General features: G+C 44.8%; 1 protein-coding gene across 11 annotated transcripts in view; it reads left to right on the top strand.

The window, feature by feature from the left end:
- The window catches only part of disp1 (dispatched homolog 1 (Drosophila)), a 120,424-nt gene that overhangs the window by 92,931 nt on the left and 10,446 nt on the right, over positions 1-17,047 (top strand). For 9 of the 11 annotated variants that reach the window (XM_076873601.1, XM_076873597.1, XM_076873598.1 and 6 more), the window contains 3 exons: positions 92-725; positions 15,590-15,619; positions 15,959-16,082. In XM_076873601.1, coding sequence (XP_076729716.1) covers positions 133-725; positions 15,590-15,619; positions 15,959-16,082 — 747 coding nt within the window. In that variant the 5' untranslated portion in view covers positions 92-132. The remainder of the gene's footprint in view (positions 1-91; positions 726-15,589; positions 15,620-15,958; positions 16,083-17,047) is intronic. The other 2 variants (XM_076873606.1, XM_076873607.1) reach the window with 1 other exon arrangement.

Below are 17,047 nucleotides of genomic sequence, written 5' to 3'. Positions count from 1 at the left end.
GTTGCAATGCTAGAATCGAAATGAGAAAAACTAATAGTAAATTGTGGTAAGTGAGAGAATGACCACTAAAATGTACCATCTCCCTCTGCAGAGGAGTGACGGTGTCCGTGACCGGCCCGCTGGGAGAGGACGATGGCCCTGAGCGATGGAATTGGCGACCCTCTGGCCCTCAGCAACGGTGGGCAGCATCCTCTCAGCGGACACGCACCTTCAAACATCAGGACAGCAGTCAGCAATGGCCAGGACCCTCTCACATGCGACCCTGCTAGTGACTGTCTGACAGCAGGAGGAGATGAAGACGCAGCATCAAAGCTGCAGCAGCAGCCACACACTATTCAGCGAGTGAACAGAGCGAGCCAGAACGGTGGCGTGCCCAAACAGAATGGTTCCCTGAGGAGTCTTCCCCCAGCATCGGCCGCCTCTTCTTCTCCTGCCGTCGCCGTCAGAAGCCACCTTCCCTCTGCTGTGCCCCCGTCCTCTTCCTCTGCTGCGCTCTGCTGCCAGCATTGTCACTTCCCCTCTGCTGTGTGCTGCCCTTGTGGCCGGCAGGAGTGCCCGCTCTTCCAGAGTCCAGGTCCCGGCTCTGTTCCCCACCCAGGGACCGGTTCATCCTGCCCGTGCTGCCTCTCTGCCTGCACGTACCCTCACCCTCATTCTCTTCACCACCACCATCAGCAGCGCTGGCAGGAACACCTTCAGAGCCAGACACAAGCACCAGGGATCAGGTAGTTTTTCTTCTTTCCCCCCTCATTTTTCCAAAACCTTAGTCCGGCCCCTTTTCCACGAATACCTACTCGGATCGACCGGCTTTCCGTTACAATCCAGTGTGGGTGCTTATCGTCATAGCAACATGTCCGAGCATCCCGCGACATAGTTAATATGCGACACGAACGCTACAAAAAATGTGGACGCCGAGGCGGGAATATACCTGCTGCTCGGTCTGTCTCTCTCCGTCACACTCGGGACCACGGCAGTGTTTAATTTTTGTGAACAAGACGCTCCCGTGACTCATCGAGTGTAAAAGAAACTGTGCTGAGTCGATCCTAATGGAAAAGAGGCTTAAATGATCAACTAGTGCCGCTTTGTGTGTTGCCTGTGCTGGCCACGCACACGTTGCTGTTTCCTGCCCTCGTCCTTGTTTGTTGACTCCAAACACACTGTTAGTCTGAAGGTCTCACAGTTTTTGAGCCCCCCCCCCCCCCCCCGCCTGTGCCCCTGTGCTACATGCCAGATCTCTCAGACTGGAATGCAACACAAAGTGGTTATGGATGTTGGGGACTCGTCATGTCCATCATTAATATAAATGGACTATAATTTTAAGTGTTCTCCTGAGGGCTCAGTCTGTGCTTGAGTTGTCCTCTTTGGCGTACGCCCCTTTACAGCCGATGGATGACGACCAGTCGCTCAGATTAGGGTTCATATTTGACGTTTTTGGGTTGCAAAGTTGGTTTACGTGTGTTTTTTGGTTTGCTGGACTCTTCAGATTTGTCGTATCAAAATGTTTCAAGCAAAGATAAGACGGGAAGTTCTCAGGTTTTTCCTTAACCCGCCATGGACATGTGGACTCCCTGTGCCGGGAGTGTGCCTTCTCCATTTGAAGCAGGATTTTTACATTTGTTGGCAGCTCCTTCCTCAGCTGATCCATATTTAGCGAGTTGGCTCTTTCCCTTTTACTCCCACACTGCAGGCCTATCCCACATGTGAAACTGGAACCATTCAATGCCTCGTGTGCTCATTTGCATAATCCTATATTTACCAACCCAGCAGACCAGGGCGGGCAAGAGGTGAATTTTTGCTGAATTATTTACTCATGTCGGCTCCCTTTCCACGGTTGCAGGTCGCTGTGGGGATTCTCTTTACTTCTCTTTACTTCTCAACGTGGAATTTTCCTCACTCAAATAAAGTCACATCCCCCGCTCATAAGTTTCATTACAAAAAGAGAGACGTTGTGGGTGGCGTTGAAAGATGAGGTTTGTGTAGCCTCAGTGGGTACACACACTAGACCCTGGGTGGGCACAGGAAAGCAAAACACTGATTGTGTTGCAGGCGTTTAGATGCATCGGCTGGCCTCTGTGGTTTCTGTTACTGTTTCTCTCACTCCATTAACACTCTCACTTTCTTGCCCCCCCCCCCCCAAAATCTTTGAATTACAGACTGTGTGTGTGTGTGTGTGTGTGTGTGTGTGTGTGTGTGTGTGTGATTACACACAGGAAATGATATACCTGTCTCAGTTGTGCCGTTTTGTCCTGAACCCAGACGCTAACAACAACCTTAAGCATTTGTCTCCTCTTTCTCTGGTACTGCTGGAGTTCAGTTGTAGTTGTGTAGAAGTCTTCTCCCAATACGTTTGATCATTTGGAGGCACGCAGTCAGACAAGATGGTGTCAGATATCGTTTTGATCTGCCAGATTAGCCTCTGAGGTCACAGCACACTCGCGTCTCACACAGAGTTGTAACGTCAGCGCTTCGGGGAATCTTTTTACGTCTGTTTCAAAACAGGGGATTTTTCTGCCCCTGTTCACGGCTTCACAAAACATGAATCCATGTTGTGAGATTAGCCCGTGCTTTCTTTTCTAATGTTTCTATTTTGAGAACGATCAAAAGCCTTTGTTTTTTTTTTGTTCGTGCATGGATTCAACCAAATCTTTGGAGAGGTCCAAGCACAGATCAGCAGCAGTTTGGGTCTGTTAGAAGCATTAGGAGCATGTTTGTGTCTGCGCTGTAAGATTAGCTATGTAGCCACTTTGTGTGGTTTAATTAAGATCGAGCAGTAGCACGGCGTCCTTGGGAATGGCTTTCCCAGTCAGGACCAGGCCTGCTGACAGGTTTAAGGGACTTTCTGTAAGATACAGCAGTCGAGAAGTCAGTTGTATTTATATAGCACTTTGGTCAACAGTTGTTGTTTTTAAAAGTACTGTACGATAAAAGAATCTGATAAAATTTAAAAGTAAAATAAAAGATAAGAAAATAATAAGAATAAAATAATGACAGACTCATACAGAATTAAAAGGCAAAGAGTAAAAATGGGTCTTTAAATGAGTTTTAAAAGTATCCAGTGTTGGAGAGGTCCTGATATGTAAAGGCAGTTTATTCCACAGTTTGCAGCAAAAGCCCGATCTCCTCTGTTTTAATCTGGACCTGGGGACAACTAGAAGCATTTGGTCCGCAGACCTCAAACATCTCGTCGGAGTATACAAATTTAAAAGATCAGAAAGATATATATAGGAGCTATTCCATGCAATGTTTTACAAACAAGTGTCAAGATCTTAAAATCAATTTGAAAACTGAGGCGAGTATAGGGGATGTGTGCTGCAGCATTTTGAACCAGTCGGCCAATAGATGACGAAGTAACACCAGAGTAGTAGCTCTACAGATATGTATCGGATTCAGCACCACATACGAAAGTGACCCCGATCGGATTTGTGCCGTTCACACTGTCACACCATGATCGGATATGGGTCGCATAGGGTCAGAAAAGTCGGATTGGATGAGCTTTCGCCTGCAGTGTGAATGTAGCCTTAGTGACCAGAATCCAACCAGCTGCTCCAGTTTTCTAAAAGTCTCCATAGGTACGTGTAGGAGGAGGCTGCAGCTGGTGGAGCTTCTCTGAGCTCGGCACAGTCACACCAGCGCTGCACCTGCAGCACGTTCTGCTGGTCCTTCAGAGCAGCTACCAATCATCTTTGAGGTTATAATTGCTGCCAATCAAAGCTGGGACACTTGGGCCAACACTACAGTGCAGTGCTGTTCTCGCTCTGCAGTGAAACCGTCATCACGAGGGAGAATGGTCGTGTAGCTTCAGGGCACCTGAGGTCCAGCTAAGCTGCTTCTGCATCCATGACCCAACAACAGCAGCCGAAACAGCTCAAGCATCCAGGGTCACTCTGAATATTTCACCTCTCTCCTCTTGTGCTCCAAGTGCCGCTCCCTTCTTTACTGACTCCTTTCTCAACCGCCCCTGTTGTTTACGGCAACCGCAGGTTTGGCTGAGCTCCGTGCCTGGTAGGACTGCAAAAATTCCCGCGTCTGTCTCTCTCGCTCTCCCTCTGACGCCGCCTCGGAAAAGGTCAGCTTTTATAATCTGGAGCGAGTTTGAATTTTGTGGTATTTGTATACTGCAGGTGGTTTGGTTGCTATGACACCTGGGAAAACGCCATGAAAACATGACCGTGAAGTGCAGACCAGTTCATCGGGTGTCATTTTGGAGCTTTATCAGCTGATTTATCAGCTGATTTATCAATCAGTTATCTTCAGTGGAACAAACGTCTCTGTCCAGCTTTTATTTCTTTGCAGTATTGGCAATTTATCACTCTCCACATTTTTCCCTCTTCCTGTGTTTTTCTGTCAGACAGCTGCAAGCCTCAACCAGCAAAGGTCTGTTTGAAAGTGATCCATTTTCTTGGTATTTCAGGGTGTCAGCTTGATGAGGATTAGCACATTATCAAGAAGAACAAGTGTTTGTAAGGCCTTTGTGGTGCCTGTTCCCGAGCTTTGTCAGCTGCCTCACCAAATAAGGCGCGTTTGTGGGAATGTATCCTGTTTTTGTGTTTGAACACTGTGTGTCAGCCTTTTTATTCAGTCTTCACATAAGCCTTTTACCCTCAACCTTAATGTGCAAGAACTAAGAAGCTGGATCGTGCAGTTGTAACTATTTTGGCTGTTTTTGGCTTTGTTTTATTCACTCAATATTAAGTTATTAGCCCATGGTACATGATACACCCATTTCAAATGAGACGATTGCTTGGCATGTGTGTACATTTTGTGGCTCCTGGGGCGTTTCTGAAAGCTCTGTGATGGATGGGGGAGATTTCCGGGCATCCTGTGTGTCTAATCCTCTCTGTACTGCAGCGGAGCTACAAGCTTATCCCAGGATACATGTGTGACATATCAGGACTGTACACAGTAAACCTCAGTGCAGAGCAGGCCGATATGACCAAAAATATTTATCACGATATACATTTGAAAACTTGCGATAACGATATAACTGACGATATAATTGACACGAGACAAAATACTTTACAACTCCACAATTTTATTAGTGCAAAAAACCATCTATGTATTTTCACTTAAACAAGCAGCTGTTTTTTATGTGCATTAAAGTTACACAAAGTTACCTTGCACAGCATGTATCACTCTGCGAGGCTCCGCCTACGATAGCCGTAATGCTCCGACAATCCATCAAGCGGAGGTGCGGCTTCGTAGCTTAGCAAAGTCGTACTGAAACATCTGACAGATTTTCGAGCACAGTGTACATAAAATCGTCTCGAGGTCAGTAAACACAACCAGAGTTCATACATAAGGCACACGGGATTATAAGGGACACTGTCTGATTTTAAGTGCGCCGTATTTTCCAAACAACACGGTAATAACGACGGCCCGCTAGCATGCGCTACCAAAAATAGTGCTTTGTTGTGTATCTGACGGGCGAAAGCTAAACCAGTTCCACACCAGTGAAGCTGCAGCATTTTTACAAACCAGTTCAGGTTCATCTGTTTCATTCAACGATCTGTTGTCGCCCTTCTCATTCTCCGTCGCCGCCATGCTTTTTCTGCCATGTGCGTATGAAAACAAAGGCGCTGTGCACGCGCGTTTTACCCATATTCTATCGCAATATTTCATTTTCCTATCGATGCCCAACATTATACTGGTATGATATGGCCCAGCCCTACTGCAGATGTTAGTATAATGACGACAACACACACACATACACACACACACACACACACACACACACACACACACACACACACACACACACACACACACACACACACACACACACACACACACACAACAAACCAAGATGCTGTTATGGTAGGACCATAAGGTTCTAGCTCTTCATCCAATAGCAGGAGGGGGTCATAAATGCAAACCTATTTTAACGAACTGCTGAACGTCATGGACAGTCTTAGCTCGCCTAAAGGAAAGCATAGCAGACCTTCCCACTCGAAGGTAGAGGCCATATTTGCAGGTGAAATATTAAACATATTTGCAACAGCCTGAATGATCTTTTCTAGCACTTCATGTCTGACAATGTGTCAGGTTACAAATTATATGAATAATTTATATTATTTTCAAACAATATCAACGCGGCCTAGAGCTAGAATTACAGTTTAGACCTTCACGTAGCTAATCACACAGGGGTCCAATTTCACTGCATGTAACGTGGACGTGTGACATTGTGAGGTCTTCCCCTGCCAAACATTAGACTACTTTAGGGCAGCACAAATCAAAACCTTGGTAGACCTATATGTAACTGGGCCTGCACAGCACAATGGAAGGAGCTGGAATGCCAAATATCAGCTCATATTCACCTACAGTAGGTGAATATAAGCGTCAGAACCACACAGCTTCATGATCCAAGCCCTGGACTGGACCGCTACAAACATCTTGGAGAAAACCAAACCAGGGAAAGACTGATAAGGTGGAGATCCTACAACCCTGAATTCATCCCAAATAAAACTGATAGTCGATTTGAGAAATGGGAAGATACAGGTTTGATTAAATATGGGACTGCTTTGAAGATTTGAACGAACAAAGACTGACAAATGAAGAGTTGGCATAATAAGCAAAGGCTTCAGCCAATACCTTTTGATTAGCCTTGTCTCCTGCTTTCTTGCTTTCTGGTAGATCTTTGTTCTGTATTCATTGAGATATTTGAATGCTAATCAATAAAATCAAAATCAAAGACAAATTGGACATCATATACCGGACAGACGCACGTGTGACATTAGAAAAAGCAAATCCATTATCATTCAAAACTTTGTATTTAGGTTTTTGTCTTCAGGCTCTGGGAGCAGGACAGACATCTAGGATGTCATTCCAGAGCCTGTCTCCAGCTCGGGGGTCATAAGCTCTGGTGTTGCTGTTACCACGGCAACCACTGTTACCTTCACCATATCCTCTCTCAGCTCTTGATATTTCTTAAGCTTCTCGTGTTCCTTCTTCCTGATGTTGTTGTCGCTCTCACACCCACACAAATATCTATGTATACATTTATACCTCGGTATACATTATACATGTATACCCCTCGCCTCTGCCAGTGCGCCCCAGGGCAGCTGTGTGTGTGTGTGTGTGTGTGTGTGTGTGTGTGTGTGTGTGTGTGTGTGTCTGAATGTAGTGTAAAGCACTTTGGGGTCCATAGGGGCTAAGTAAAGCGCTATACAAATGCAGGCCATTTTACATTTACACCAAAAGGAGAGTATACCGTGTGCAAATATACATACCAGATGTGTTGATTTACTCTTGTTTTTCCTTCATAATAAAGTGTGTTTGAAACAGGCAACACCCATGTGGAGATGAACAGCCCGTTTCTTGCTCATGTTTCCTCTCCTGCATTTTTGAACTTTTGCTTGGAATTTTCCAGACTCCCTCCCCGCGTCACAACACTCTCCTAATGTGAATGCACACTCGCAAAAGCACAGTGTCTCTGTGTGAAGGAGCTCAAGGAACAGAATTTGACTTATTACGTTTCCAAGTGTCATCTTTGACCAATGTAAAACAGAGCTAATGAACACAACTAGAGCACTTGTTTGCCACGTTGCACTTCCCAGCAACACGAGATATCGCAGCAAAGCTCCAGAAGAGCAAACCCCCCCCCCCCCCCCCCCCCCCCCCCCCAAAAAAAAAAAACCCTACCAGACAACGGTTAGGAAATGATGAAGTGAGAAGAGTGATTGATGGAGACAGGAATGCTTGAGAGGAGGCACTCAAACAAATGGCGACCCTGGAGCTACCGCGTCCTCAGACGGCCCGGGACACAAAAGGATGGCGACAAAAGCACAGGGGAAACTAGACTGATGGTGCGGTGAGGTAATGATGGAAGAGGGAGAGCAGTGTAGAGTGAAAAATGAACCTCCACAAAAAAAAAAATCTCGACATCGCCCTTTTTTCTTTCACTACCTTGTCTGTTAATGAATGAGATCAAAGAAGGTCAAAGCAAAGCTCCAGGCGGTGTCTGAGGCAGCATAAGATCACATCTCAGGGGCAGTGGAGGAATCGGCATAGGTAAGATTCAATGTCAGAGTGATTCACATGGGTCATTAAGGTGGGCCTGTTTCTCCAACCTCCAGGTCTGCATCATTCTGAATCGTCTTCCTCTGAGCCGTGGTCCCCCTCCTCCTCCTCACTTCACTTTGTTTTCAGTTTGTTTTGTTCTTACTGGCTGCAGCTGATGGATCCAAATGTAGAGCATGAGCCATTCTTTGATTACTTTTACATTTATCTCATCATTTTAAATGTTTGCATCTTAAAAAGTGTGCACATAAAATAAGGAAAACCATAATCTGTCCCTTGTAATGTGTCTTTAATTACTTGGAAAACCAGTGTAGTAAACTAGCCGTGCTGCCAGGTATCGATGCTGCAGTCAGATTTGAGTCTTTACATCAGCAGCCATAGTAAAATAAGATGCTGAACTGTATTGCCTTTGCCTGTCCTCTCTTTCCTGTTAAGGTTCTTGGTTTGTACCAGCCTTTCTATTAAACGACAGCAGATTAATGACTCGTGTTTGCCTTAAAAAGCTTCTCCTCACTGTGAATGAGAGGCTTCAGGATTTTCTTTGAAAGGACTAGATCTGTAGTTCATCTAGCTGCACAGCGACAAAGTGTTTTGATAAAGATTCATTATAATTTTCATTCCTCATGTTTGCACCCCCCCACAGCCTACTCATTCAGGAAGCCATACTCAACAGATGCCTGTGGTAAGAAGCTGGAGGATCAGCAGTTGCTGGTGGGAAGCATTGGTTCCACCTCTGGAGGACTAATAGGAAAGCCTGCTGGTCTCACTGACCACACAGACCCTCTCAGCTGCAGACGACTGAGCGGTGTAAAGTTGGCAGGTTGGGAAGGACTTGTGGATTCAAACTGTCAGATTCCTCCTGGCACTGCCCTCCAGCTATTGACAGGTTCTGCTTTTTATTAGAAAGAATACGAATGACAGTAATGATGTAGGATATGAAGCTCTGTGCAACAGACAGGCCTGCGTGCATCTCCGGGTGTGAGGTTAAAGTGATAAGAATGAGGCGAGGAGCAGCCACAGTAAAGACGTCGCACTGACTGACAGCTTAACTACAGCCACGGTGCTTAAATCCCACATGTATGCTTGGAATTTTTGTGCGCCAGTATTTCACCTCCAGGAATTCAAGGGAATGGCAGGTGCAGCCAGAAAAGGCCACGCTCACCAGTGGAAGCAGTCATCCTGCATCCACACATGCAGATGTGAACACGGACGTCTGCTTCAAGTCCTCAGGATCAGAATCAGTAAGAGGGCAACAGTTAAACCCATTACCCACACGACCAGAAACCACTGAAAAAAACATGAAAAGTTATGTAGGTGTTTTTAAAGTGCAGCTTTCAGAAATGTCTGGCACTAACTACTCCACCATGACCACTGGCATCTACTCACCGCTAACACCGTTATGCTGCTGCAGCCCAGGCACCTGCAGTAGCTGTTGGTAAAAAGCTCACCTGCTCAACCAGGTGAACTACAGCAGCGCCCAGTCTGTTCATATTTTGAATACCGAGTGAATACTGCATATTTGGCTTTTTAAAATGACAGTGCAAACTGGTTCCATCAAGCTATTTCAGCGTGTTAGCCACGCCACCTGTTATGTGTCACATCAGGTTTTTCTCTGGATAAATATTCAGAGCCTCTGTGCTAAAACAACTTTATGTCAAGAACATTTGAACGGTTCCCTGACACAAAAGGATCAATCAGTTAGGATTAAAATGCTTTTTTTTTCATTTATTTACTTGACTAAATAATTTTTGCTCAAATTCCCAGTGTGATTATTAGTTGGCTTATACGCAAAACCTCTTACTGGGACTATTTTATTCCGTGCAGGAATACACACTGCGTTGGGGAAAGAGTGAATTACAGTCTGATGTGTCAGTGTTGAAATGATTGCCTGGAAAATGAAGAATGGAAAATGTGCCGCAAAATCCTGCTGCCTGCAAACCAAACGCATCAATAAATTGTTATATTTTCAACTGTATCATCACAAATATTATTTCAAATTTCTTGGAATATCGCAGTGTGGTCTTTAGGCTGTATCGCCCACCCTCATTGGCTCATACATCTTTTTTGCTCTGTTATTGTTTCAGTGACTCAAATCATAAACAGATTTTCCAAAACATTTGTTTACATATTTACCTACTCGTTGATGCTTTGTCTAACTCTGTTATGCTCAGCTGGCTGTTGTGGATGTGCCAAATCCACAGCAATGCTTCCAGACGTGTGCTGCCAACGGGCCACAGGTATCATAGAGCGCCCTCTGGTGGATAAAACCCTTCGACATGGTTGAAGGATGTTTCTTCCATCTTTTTTTTATTTTTTTTATTTATTTATTTTTTTTACCGACACTCTTATTACTGCTTCACTCAGTGAATGGGTTAGATGCAGAGAGCAATTTCCCCACGGGTATCAATAAAGTATACATTATTATTATTATTATTATTATTATTATTATTATTATTATTATTATTGTTACATCCAAGTGAGTCCATAACGGCACTTGTCCTGTGGTTGCTGCACTTTTTCCTCCCATCATGCCTGGTTGCGTTTCCACCATGCGATGATGAGACGAGGTGTCCCCGACTGACCTCAGTCTAAACTTAGTTTAAACAGCCCAGGCCTGTTTCTGTGTTTATTGGAGGCCTGTTAGAAACATGATGCCCAATGAATCACTGTGTTACCACTGATGCTAACTGATGCCTTTTTTTCTCCTTGCTTTCTTATCGGTCTGTCTTTGCAGACGTAAAAGCAATGTGTCCACTTTATAGCACACAGTTGGCTGCTCTTGTTTGGTATTTCTCTGATGTATGTGAGTAATGGCTTTACAAGTGTTTACAGTCTTGGATTTTATTATCTGTTTACTGCAACACTGCTGGGCTAATTTCCACACGCGCTCATTTCCGAGCTTTCTAAAAGCTGAACTTTAGTGTTTGCATATAAATACAGGCTGACTTAAAGCACTGATTTCCACTCATTACAATTATTTATCTGTCACAAAGTTTCCATTCCTTACGCCCTCTGAGCCTCGTATCTGTTTACAGTTGTGTTAATGTAATCCAAGGCTTGACACAGTATTCTTCTTTAGGCTGAGTTATCGGGCACAGTGTGGTATTTTTCTGCCCAGCTAGTCTCATGATGTCATTTGAGTAGGAGCACTGGTAGCCGGGGCCTATTTCACGGCTAGATCGAGCCTCTAATTGAGTGCAGCGTTCCAGCGAGGCACTAATCAGGGCAGGGCGGGCCCAGCAGCCTGATGGCTGACACTAATTGTTCCTGCGCCGACTTAAAGGCCATGTTTGTGAAATATTTAGCTACCCGTCTGTTGACAGTTAACTCCGTCCTCTGCCTCTGAACTCTTAACCCCTTTACTTATTATTTTGCTAGTTCCTGTCCAGTTGTGAAGTGCAGCGAGTTTGAGCACAAATGTCAACAACAGCAGTGCACAACGTGGCCCTTAGAGCTTAAAACCAGCAATCGCCTCACATCTGTTACAGTGCGCTCCAAGATCTCCGTTTTGGACGAACCCCAAAAGATTTCGCCATGCTCCTCCTCGCGCGATTGTCTGCTTCCGTCTGGGATGAGCCAGAGCTGTGGTGTGTAGAAAGCCGTCCCTCGGTCCCCAGCTGCTTCTCTGTCAGCGCCGTGCTGAGTGAGCGGCGGGCCGTCTGTGTTTACCTTATTAATTAGCCCAGTGATCCAGAAACACTCTCCCTCTGGTAAATAGAATAACAGTGAAAGGTTACACGGGCGGAGGAGAGGGAAAAGGAAAATAAGAGAGCAGGCAGCAAGCAAAGGAAGAAAGGGAAGGCGGCATGGTCAGGAGGGACCAGAGAGTCGTGGAGGAAGCCTGATGTGGCAGGTCAAGGATTTAGGTGGTTTTTGTTCATTTTACAGATTGCAGTTCTTGAGATCATGTTGACCCCAGCTTGCCAGTTTCAGTTTTATAACAATGGCATAAATTATTGCTGTGAACTGCATAGATCAAGAATCCATCATCTCTTGTCTTCTTTAAAAGCATCCAAGTATGCTGTGCAGCTTTCCAATTGGCTGAAATGAATTCAGATTGGAGCGTTGCAGGCCAAAATTCAAAATAGTCCATTAAGTAGACAAACAGACAGCCTGACAGCGCTTTTATGAATCTGCTCCAAGTGTTTCCGATAGCTCGACTCCTCCATCTTGGGCCATATCTGTGTCCTGGGGTCTCCAGTTCAAGTCCATACATGGAAAGCCAAGAGACGGCGCCCAGTGAAATGAATTACATTAGCAATACAGAGTTTTCCCTCGGCTGCGTGTTCAAAGAAGGGCTGGGGAAACGTGTCTTTCATTAGGTACTGCTGGTTTAAACCGGGTTAGAGGTCACTTTGAAAGCTGAAGGGGAAAAAGTCTCTAATATACGAGAGCGAAGAGCAAAGGGAGGAAAACACATTTTAATTTGATCAATTAAAAGGAGCTAATTTAAAGCCATTGCTTCAAATGGCTTAATGCTATGAAAACACTCAGGTCCATCTGTGAGTGGACTTTTCCTGGTTAACACTATTGTGACACAGGCAGTAGATCCGGTGAGGCCTTGCTGGATTGGACCTCTTCCAACTCATCCGTGCTCGATCCGTTTGGGATTTGAGGAGTGTAGAGGCCGGCTCGATGCCGTGGGCTCTGTGTGGTGCTGTTTGCAGGGAGCCCGGAGCATTGGAGCACAACACTGCATTGTAACATTTCTTTCCCCAGACGAGCGTGAGTGATGGCCTGTTTGTGTCTGTGCATACCTGTGTTGGCAAACTGTGCTCTCAGCTTGTGCCATTTGACATTTGGCTGCCATATAAAAAGGCCCAGTGGGGCTTTAAAGGGGATTTACAACCTCCTTACAACCCTGTGGAGTAAAATTCCTCACCTGTCCCGCGAGTTCATTTGTGGTTCCCATTATGACTTATCTGACTTTGATGGGGGGACAGACACCCTGCTTGGATCATGGGGCCATGTCGCTAAAATCAGAGTGTTGTCAACTTGATTAGCTGCACAAGAAGGTTACCTCAGAACTCACTTCCTGTTTCTTTGTACCATTAGAGAAGTAAAGTAGGGCCACTTAACTTCCAGTAAAGATGTGAATCTATGATGCACTAAAAATGTATTTACAATCCTTTAAGCTTCAGGTTAAAGCCGTGCATTGATCTTTCCAGAGACTTTTCTGGCAGAATGGGTAATCCAGTCCCTCTGGCCTCCAATAAGGACTCTGCTCATTGATGTAGTCACGGTCCTGATCTCCTCTCGACTTGTCATCATTTTAACTTGTGCCTGAATGTGCCTTCATTTGGCATCAGTGTGCAATAAACAGCTCTTTTAAAACGACTGATTTTCATGTCTTTTAGGGGTGCAACGATACACAAAATTCACGGTTCGGTTCGATACTTTGGTGTCACGGTTCGATATTTTTTCGATACAAAAAAATGTTCATGCTTTTTTAATTTGTCATTTATTAAAATTCTAAATATATATTTTAACTCAAAAGTACAGTTTTTAAATTGAATGTTGCTGAAACAATAAAGTAATAAAAAAATAACCATCTGATGGAGAAATCTCTCATCTTTGGAAAAGAGTTTATTACAGAGAAATGGCTCTTTCAAAATAAAAGCTATACTATACGCTTCTTCTGGGCTATATTCTCAGCAGCATATTAAACATATCAGGTGCCCATAAGGAGAATCCTGTGCTAACGGCTGTCTAAATGACTCGGGTAAAGTTTGTAGCATGCGTGCTTGTTGTTTTGTCTGCTTCCACTTGTCTTTGCACTAGGATGGTGTCGGAGTAAATGTGCAGTCATATTCGTTGAGTTCCCACTAGTGCTGTCAGCGTTAATCTGAAATGACGTTAACGCCACAACACGGCAAATCTCCGTTAACGAGCTACTGCGGATCGCCCCGTACATGGGGCTGGACGGCCAACACGTTAACGAGCTAACTGCGCTAACACACTAGCTCCCACCATGTAATTGAGCATTGCGTGGCACATCCAACATACTGTTTTACTTTAGTCCATGACGCGCTTACCTTCAGGGTCATACGTCACATGAAAACCAAAATAGTTCCAAACGCCAGATCTGAATGAGGGTGGGGGAGGTTCAATTTGCCATGTTGCAATGAGCTTAACTTCTGTCTCGCTAGCTTGCGCTGGGCTCAGTGGATCTGCGCTCGACAGTGCAGCCTAGGCGGAGTAGTCGAGCGCAGATTCACTGAGCGCTCAACACAGACAGCATCGTCAGAAGGAAAGTTGATCAAATAAATTAAAAATTTTGTATTGTTCGATACATATGCGTACCGAACCGAAAGCACTGTATCGAACGGTTCAATATCGATACGAGTATCGTTGCACCCCTAGTGTCTTTGGGTAATATCGGTTTCTTCTTCTTATTGAATATCGACATCTGCAAGTGTCAGCCATGGTAAATATCAGCTGAAACCAGCTCTGATAACGTGACGTTTACCTGTATCAGTTTACTTGTTTATGTCATGTGATTCATTTATTTATTGAGTGTTCAGACTTTGTTCTGTTTGCCCGTTTTTATTCACTCAGCTGTGTATGTTCATCCCAAAAAAAAAACAAACCCAACCCTGCATCTTTTTTAACTGCGAAGCTTCAGTTTAGGTTTTTTGGGAAGCTAAAATCTCCAACTCTGGCTGTTCCGTGTGTTTTCTCCACACAGACATGTGTCTGTCTCCCGTGAACCCCTTTAGCCTTGATCATTAATCTCCTGTAGCCCCACTGTGATCAGGTGGTCGTATCTGATTCTGCCACTTCCTCTTCCCTTCCACCCAGCGCGTTTGTTGCTTCTCCGGCATACCGGACGCTCCCCCCACTGCTCCCAAAAGGAGCTGACGAGAATTCCAGATAGATCCCGAGCAGCTGAAGTATGTGTCTGTGGGCGTGTTTGGGTCAGCCACCAACAGGAAGCCTGATTTCACAATGTGATAACATGTCTTTGTGTGGAAGTGCAAGTTGTAATCCGAGACTTCCGGATTATCGGCGAGGGCCTGGTGTGTGTTGGAGTGCTGATTTATCGAGCACATGGCACACTAGGCTTCACTTGGCTTCAATGAAATTTAAAAAATGCTGTTTAGCAGTTATCAGGAACATTTGAGGCTTTATTTAGCTTCACGCTGACATCCGTTTGTGTCAGGATCAGCCAGAAATTCAGGATCATTTTGAGCCCAGCACAAGTTCTCAGGTCGGCGTCGGCCTGCAGTTTAGATGCTGGTACCTCGCTCGAGTCGTTAGATTTCGGCGTGTGGCTCGTGTATATTAGAAAGAAAATCCCTGTAAGCTTGTCTGTCAAATCAGAACAAAGTTTGAAAAAGGAGCAGAGAATTATGAGACGTTCAGCACAAAGTGGTTTTGACAGCCATGTCAGCTTTAATGTCTTCAGCGGTCCAATATCCACGCTGCGCGCTCCTGCTGGAAAAAGATAAGCAGCACATGATGGAGAAAAGATGTCCACTCTTTCTCAAGTCTCCTCCAATATGTTTTTGATTGGTTGTTGCTTTGACTTCAAAATATAAACCTGATTTATCTCCCTCTCTTTGGTTTTCAGCCCTTCGATGCCTTTTCGATTTCCCAGAAGGTAAGACCTGCCAGAAACGCTCAAACTTCTCCTCCTTTCTTTATTTCTGTCATCCATCCATCAGAGCTCTACTGGAGCCATCATTCCTCAGTAGTGAGTCACGACTTATTGATTCACTTATCCTGCAGTAACTAGCAACTTGGATGTCCTCATTTATCCATTAACCTACAGTAAAATCTAACTCTTAAAGACAAGACATGTTTTCGTTTTCTCCGTTTGTTCCCTCAGTGAGTGCTTTTTCTTGTTTCTCCTACTCTGTATGTAATCAGAGGCACATGCTGTTTGAAATCAACTGTCAAAGGACGTCTTGTCATCAACTTTTATGTGTCTTTTTCACAGCTATGCTGAGCTAATAGCTGATTGGCCAGTGGTGGTGCTGGGTGTGTGCACGGTGCTTATTGTGATCTGTGCCCTGGTGGGCATACTTGTGCCTGACCTGCCGGATTTCTCTGACCCACTGCTCGTGAGTACACTACTCATTGGTCGCCTTTGTAGATGACGGTAGCCGTCCTCTTTTCAGTGTGTAGTACTGTATTTTCCGCACTATAAGGCACACTTAAAATCCTTTAATTTTCTCAGCAATTGACAGTGCCCCTTATGTATGAATTCTGGTTGTGCTTATTGACCTCAAACCAATTTTATGTGGTGCACGGCGCTCAAAAATCTGTCATAAATGCTTCAGTATAACTTTGGTAAGCTACGAAGCCGCACCGCTTGATGGATTGTTGGAGCATTACGGATGCCGTAGTCAGGAGCCTTGCGGAGTAATCTGGGTCCTAAACTCCGTCCGCTTCAGGTCCCAAAGTCAAACGAACACTGCGGCATCACCGAGAGTTAAAAACTGTCTAAATTCTTTCATCTTTAATAAAATGATCAGCGTTGCTGCTTTACCAGGTGTAACAATTAAGTTTAACATCCAGGCATCCATGAAAACAGGATTTATTACATTTAACAGAGTTAGAAGTTAGCAGGAAGTTAGCTCGCTAGTTTCCACCTAAACACGATATAGCATGTTCTGACTGAGAGATTTCTGAAGCATTCAAACATACAGCTCTGCCACCACTTCCAACATAACTGAAGACAGGAAACTAAACAGCAGTGACGTTTGTAGGGTTACTGAAGTTGGACTAGCTGGTATATAATGATGTGCTACGTGACCGCTAGCAACACAGCTATGTTAGCATAAACACAGTGAAGCTGGAGGATGAACGCCAACTTTTTTTTCCACTCGATAAAAGTTAACGTGAGGGTTCCTGATGGTTAGAGACAAATGCAATCGCATGGCAGGATGCTGTAAACGGACCAAACTTCAGTCAGGAGAACAACTGAGATAATCCATCCACAATACGAGGTTAGTGATTCATATACTGCAACAACATGGGAATAGAGCAGCTGATAGAGAATTCAACATTAATGAATCAATGGTAG

The sequence above is a fragment of the Maylandia zebra genome, linkage group LG15 (assembly GCF_041146795.1).
Source record: "Maylandia zebra isolate NMK-2024a linkage group LG15, Mzebra_GT3a, whole genome shotgun sequence".
NCBI lineage: Eukaryota > Metazoa > Chordata > Actinopteri > Cichliformes > Cichlidae > Maylandia > Maylandia zebra.
Note: the sequence above shows the minus strand (reverse complement) of the source record. Positions and strands in the feature narration are given on the sequence as shown.